Source organism: Ochlerotatus camptorhynchus, unplaced genomic scaffold (genome assembly GCF_037179485.1).
Source record: "Ochlerotatus camptorhynchus isolate MF236.1 unplaced genomic scaffold, CSIRO-AGI_Acam_v1.1 ptg000342l, whole genome shotgun sequence".
Taxonomy (NCBI): domain Eukaryota; kingdom Metazoa; phylum Arthropoda; class Insecta; order Diptera; family Culicidae; genus Ochlerotatus; species Ochlerotatus camptorhynchus.
The window spans coordinates 650,242-657,127 of NW_027040830.1; the positions used below are offsets into that span (position 1 = coordinate 650,242).

Consider the following 6,886-nt stretch of genomic DNA (forward strand, 5'->3'; position numbering starts at 1 on the left):
CCATTTTCGCTGCAGCTGCTGACGGCATTCAAAGTGCCTTCCATCGATGACATTCTCCACGTTAAAGACGGGCATCTCCCTTCGCACTGTCTAGCCCCTTTGACAGTTTTCTATTCACCCAGGTCGAAAAAATCTGTATTAGTCTACGTGTCCATCTACCGTTCTCCGCCGTGTTCCACTTCTGTTGCCACTTAGCCAACGATTCCGCTCTCACAACTTTTCTAACTCTTCCGGCATCTCTCCGCCTGTAGTGTAGCACTCGCTCTCCTCCGCCAGGGCGATGCCGACAGGGATCATTCCGGCGAAAACGCATACTGCTTCCGACGAGATGGTTCTGTACGCACTCCCGACTCGCATGGCCATGAACCGGAACGTACTGCTCAGTTTCCTTTGGTTCTGCTTCGTTTCCAGCGCTGGAACCCAGGTTGGACCTTCATACCTCAGTATCGACGACAACATACTGGACAGAAAATGCTTCTTGCTACTGATGGGACCAGCGTTTCTCGGCATGATTATAGCTATCGCGTTGATGGCCTTCGAAGCCTTCATACAGGCATATTCGACGTGGCTGTTGAAGTTTAGCTGGTCATCGATCATCACTCCCAGGTATTTCAACACATGCTTTGAGGTTATGGCGTGCCCCCCACGGTGATATCTGCCCGCTGTACCGTTTTACAGTTACTGGCCAATAGCACTTCCGTTTTGTTGGTGGGCTATCTGCAGCTTCGCTCTTTGCATCCAGTTACCAATCATGTCGATCGCCTCGGTCGCCAACACTTCCACCTCTTCCAGCGTCTCGCCTGTTACCGTGAAGACGACGTAGTCCGCAAATCCAACGATCTCAACTCCTATGGGCAGCTTCAGCTTTAGCACGTAAAATCTCCAAAATAAAGATTAAAAAAAAAGCTTTAGCACGCCATTGTCCATCCCGTTCCAGAGCGTTGGACCAAGGATGGAGCCTTGTGGAACTCCCGCTGTGATCCTAATCGATATTTGTCTCATGTCTGTCTGTCGACTAACAGAAGCAAATTTCAATAACGATGCGCTGATGCACTTCCCGTATTCGCATTTCCAAAATGTGTACATTATGATTTTACAAAAAAAAATGACTACCTACTGTACGTTAATAGAAAAAGTAACCTTCAAAAAATCTTGTATGCAACAAACTAACAACCAAAGTCTTCACCGAGGTGATTCTCCCCGGTGAAGCAAACGAACTCTCTACGGTGCTCCCTAGTGATCACTCATATTCTCCGGTGTGTTAGACTGGTCGAGGTGCGAACGTCAGAAACTGTGTTTGTTTGCGAAGTGGGAGAAGTGGTATACAGTGAAAACAAAATAAGATCTCTGGGGTGAGTTTGCTTTTGTCGTAGTGCGAGGTGTCTTTTCAACTCTTCACCCTGCTTACACTGGGGAGAATGGCATTCCTGTTCTGGTGTACTGGAATTCAGTTCAGTGAATTCCAAGATAGGGTTTGTTATAACATTATTACTTTAAAAGTAGCCATATCATGGGACATGTCAAATCATGTTAAACTGACAATGGGGTCTCTGCAATCAGTTTATGGTATATCCGATGCAGTTTCGGAAAATCATTCTCAAATCTCATTTATTGAGCCCCCTTGCGAGAATAAACTCGCGTGCGAATGCGGCAAACAAAATTCACGCTTGATATTCTCATGCATATTCACGCACTCACACTCACAACGCCGAAAAATTATTCCAGCTTTAAACTTATGCATGTGATGCACCTGATGCACAAACAATAGTAATAACAAGTCATAGCGCCTACATATAAAGAAATTAATTTTTGAACCTAAAAACTCATCGGTGATTTTTGCGACGTTGAATTTTTGAAGGCAAAACTCATAGGCGCATAAACTCAAGATTTATGCTAAGAGATTTGAGTGTTTGAGTTTTTCTGAACACTGTTCCGATGACATCTGGCCACATTTACATCGATTCTGGGATTCCGGAGTCCGGTTCTATAGATCATCGTAATATTCAAGGCAAATGAATCATGCTGCATGTCAAATCATATCAGTATAATAAGTGAGGTAAATGAAGACTATTTGAGGTGATTCAATTAATATTAAATAGTCCACATTGGCATCGGTTTCGGGGCTCCGGAATCCGATTTCGTGAATCCCGGAATACGGTATGGTGCCTTTGACATCGCCTTTGAGTTACAGAATCGAAATAACACTTCAAAAACCATCGACCATAGGAGGCATCGAATAATGGAAATATCAAGCTATGGAAAATATCGATATAGGGGAAATGGATGTAATGTTGGCATAAATGCCCCTAATTTAGGCCCATACATAAATTCAGCAATCGACTAAATTTTCAATAGCGACCAAAAATATCCATTAGTACCGTCCCAATGACGCGTTCATCTAGATAAAATTGATAAATAGCAGATTTTAAGCGATGGGCCCAATCTTAGATCCATAGGCCAACATTAGAGCCATTTCCCCTATTTATTTTATTGAAGTAATGACTGACTACTTCGAAGCAGTAGAAGTTCAAAGAATATTTCTAGACTATTATTTGAAAAGGGCGTAACTCCAAAATGACCTTATCGAGAAAATCGCTTCCGAATTTTGATGACTTTACATTTTCTGGATGATTTTATAAGCTTTACATATAGTTAATAGTGTAATCTATCATCATGCATCACTAAAAACTAAAAATAAAAGTTTTCTTTGTCGTGAAATTGAGAATAAAACATCATACGCCCTGATAATTTCTTACATGTTGTTACCCCCCGGATCTTCCATCCTTTGAACTGCCAACACTGGTGATACGCCGTGGAAATACACCCTCGGGATTTTTTGTTTGTTGTTCCGCCTGCAGAGTTGCGACCTATCACAATCACGATCGCCAAACAGCTGATGGTAGTAACGCTTTGTACATTCCTATCAATGTGCTCGTCGAAGCTCTCTCCATGACATTCCATCATGTTGACGAAAGAAGTAAAAAGCAACTGGTGAATTGTCGCCTTCTGTTGTGATCCATCACCGATCTGGTCATTCCCGACAATCACGACACTCATCTGTGCTCGTTTTGAAGCAGTTACTGCTTTGCTTGATTATGTGAGTGTGTTGGTGAGTGAGCCCAACAGCTTCCGTTTCATGTTGCCTGCTGTGTTTGTAACTTACACAGTCGCGCCTGCCAAAACGCGTTGGCATTGTTTTCATTTTCTTCTGTCGTTTCGCTTTTTCTCATGATCGTACTGCAGATGTCTTCACTGTTTTCGTTCTGCTTTTTATCATCAGCAGCAAGTGTAACGTTTTGCTTGTGAGCAGCGACCATTACTGGTGATTGTTGTTTGCCATGGCTCTAACTCTCACTGCGTGACCAAACGATCTGTCAGCGATAGTCGGTTGATGCGAAGACGAGTGTCACGTGAGTGTCATGATATTTTGCATCACTGCGCCTTTTCATCGTTCGCAAATTTTGTGAGAGTGGAATTATGCCCGGAGATTTTTTTTTTTTTGGTCTTCTTTTCGTTTGTTGTTTACACGTGAAATATCAATCAGATGCATTTCAAATTACTCGGACGTGACTAGATACTACAGAATCAGTACGTTTGGCATATTAAAACAATATAATTCGTAGTTCTGGTGCAAGGCGTAACAACCAGATGCATCAGAGAGTTGAAAGTTGGAAATACGCCATGTAAGAAGAAACATTTTTGATGATTCGAAGCGATATTTTCTTCTACTTTTTCGTGTTTATCGAGTAGTTTGTGAACTGTTCTCTCTATATGTGGCAAAATATGGTTTGTTTACATTTTGGAGTTACGCCCCTTTCAAATTTTAGTCTAGATTTAATGTAGGAAAAAAATCACTTATAAAAGGGTTGTCCATAAAAAACATCCCACACTCTAAAAAATCTTCACGTCCAATATACGTGAAACACCACGTAACTGATCTGTATTTAGAAAATCTCAAATGTTACGTGACGTTGGTAACATTTACCTGCATTACACGTCATGTCCACTAAAAACGTTGGCTAGTGTGTTTCAGTATTTACGCGAAACGAGATTTACGTGGTTTTCAGATATGCAAAAAAAATGAACATGGCGTCACCGATTGTGGTGGAAGAACTCCTCAATTGGTTATTTTACATTAATTTTAATTTGTGATAGCTAACTGCGCCTTTTCCTATTAAATTTCAGAAATTGGCATCGGCATTTTGAGTCTGCTAACAGTTGTTAATATATTTTTTCAGAAATAAAAGACATTTCTACGCTCACAATAATTAAGCAGCCAATAATTTGAAATTTTATGAGCAGATATAAGTATTAATTAGGGCACGTGGAATTTATATCTGTCCGATACAATTGCATAATATTGACTGCTTCTATATATACGTTCCACTATGCTCATTCAAAATTTACGGACAAATTATTTTAAAAGCATATTAAACAAAACGGAATATCACGTAAAAATTACCAGTTTCCAGTAGTTTACACCCCAATTTTACGTAAGAAGTACGTGGAAATCAGGTCTTAAATACTTGAAAAATCACGTAGATAATCGATGCTGAATTTTGCTCGGCTACGTGCAATTCCGGTAAAAGTTACGTGAAAAAATATGTTTTCACGTAAATCGGACGTGAAGATTTTTCAGAATGCATATCATGCAGTATTTCACATCTACTTCATGTTTCTGCAAGAAATGTTGTATTTTTTGAGGAAAACACACCCACACAGTTCTATTCATATTTCTTTTGTCGTGGGATGTGGTGGGAAATGGTAATAAATAGAAATTAAGTGTTAAAAACATACATTTACGATTTAGTGTGTCAAATTTATGTGTATTGATATTTTGAACAACTTTGTAGAAGATTTCAAACCAGCCGAAGTTGATAAAAAATAATTATAAAGTAAAATAAAAATTCAAGAGGTTTTCCACGAAAAACGTTTCATATTTTAATGAGATGAAGGAATAGACACCTAATGTCTTCAGAAAAGTTTCTTGTATTCTTGTATTCTTTTCACAGTTCTGGACCACTGTGAGGCGACTGGGTTCGATTCCCGGTGGCATCCCTGCAGCTGAATTTCTTCGAAGAGAAAAAAATTCTCTATATGAGCTATATGTAGAAATTTCTTTCTCTACGATGAAATAGGCATTTTTCTTGTTGAAAAATGCCTCCATTTCCCTAAGCATAGAGTATATGATTGTTCTTATCACACAACTAAAGGCTGACTAAAAGAAAATTGGTACGCACAAAAAGGCCTGTAATTCGTGATTCAATAAGTTTAAAAAGTGCATTAATGGTTGCTTTACAGTACTTTTATTAAAACTTCAAAGTTACAACATCCGAAATCTCGAACCTTCCTCGCCCGCACAGTGGAAACGGACACGGAATCAGCGCATTTCTTCCATTTTGCACGCATTTACTGGATGTCTTTGACTGCCCCGCCGCTTCGTCGAAGTCGCTTCTTTGAAATTGCCCAGTATTTGTCGATTGGTCGAAATTCTGGGCAATTTGGAGGATTCATTAGCTTTGGGACAAAATCGATCTTGTTGGCAGCATACCACTCCAGAACCACCTTGGAGTAGTGGCAGGTGGTCAAATCGGGCTAGCAGATGACTTTGCCCCTATGCTTGCGGATGTACGGCAATACACGCTTTTTCATGCATCAACTTGGGATGTCATCGTCGAGGATGTGACGATTGGTTCCGTTTACAGGCCACAACTGCAAATCGCTTGCTAAATCATGGTCTTCTTCGCGAATTTGTCGGCAAACACGAACTTGAATCTTCCCGGCACATCCCTACGTCCAGTCGGGATGTAGAACTTTTGACCGGGAAGCTGCTTAAAATCGAGTTTGTGCCCTTGTGTTTCGTCAAAACACGGTCGTACAAGAGCCTTGCACGCTTTTTGGTCACGGAATTCTGCTTCATGTGCCGGTTCGGATGTTTACTGGCTTTGTACGACTTTTATCCTTCCCTGGCAGGGATGTTCTGCACCGTTCGAAAGTTGGCGTTGTACCTTCTGGCCATATCTCGGATCAAAAGACCGGGGTTGGCTTTAACGCACCTCAACAACTTGCTGCGCAGCTGACGATCCTTGGTTCCAGTTTTTTCGTAGGTCCGCTGATTCCGTTCCACACTCAGGGTTTCCTTGTAGGTTATGAGCACTCGACAAACTATTGTTTTCGGCATCTTCAGCACTTTAGCCAGCTTGGAACCGGACCACTCTGGATTTTCCAGGTATTTGCGCACAAAATGTTTCTTCTTTCGAGCTCCATTTGACGTTATTTCTCAACTTGATCGACTACTTTGATCAAACTAGCACCAGTTGTTCTCTATCCAGCTTTCCATGCTCGGTAATGGCGGCCTGTTTGTATGAATAAATGTATCCTTCACTGTGGTATCTGGAGGTTTGGATTTTGACCCCTCCCTTTCCCTCTCCCAGGAACAGAAGAAAATGAAACAACGTACGCCCTCCAGTTAGTGTCAACAGGCCGGATATAAGTGTAAACATACCACTGTTAAAGATTTTCGAGTCCCAACACTAAAGGCGTGCTAGCGGTGTGCGAAGGGTGTACCAATTTACTTTTAGGCAATTAATACAAAAATGGTACAGAAAGCCCTCAATTAACAACTGTTGAAGTTCGCAAAGAGCACTATGTTGAGGACCGGTGTAACATCATTAGGGACGTAATAAAGCCAAAGAAGGTGTCTATATGGTCCATACAGTTTTCCAAACACTTGTATGGATGATTGTCTACACGGTGGGGGGGGGGGAGTAAAAAACCTCTCAAAACGGTGTACGTAGTGAATATGTGAATAGACTCTAGTGAAAACATAAAAAGGGTGTATTCGCGAACAATAAAAAAAACACAGACTTGAATCAATTACACGGAT

At 41.0% G+C, this 6,886-nt stretch overlaps 1 protein-coding gene across 1 annotated transcript; it reads right to left on the reverse strand.

Annotated features, from left to right (window-relative positions):
* Nucleotides 1–210: 210 nt before the first annotated feature.
* On the reverse strand, nucleotides 211–597 carry LOC135708923 (uncharacterized). The gene has a single exon (XM_065231103.1). It carries the CDS (start codon nucleotides 595–597, stop codon nucleotides 211–213), a length of 387 nt encoding a protein of 128 aa, XP_065087175.1.
* Nucleotides 598–6,886: the final 6,289 nt, after the last annotated feature.

Coding starts and splice junctions, on each gene's coding strand:
- LOC135708923 (XM_065231103.1), bottom strand. CDS start 597: ATGATCGATGACCAGCTAAACTTCAACAGCCACGTCGAATATGCCTGT.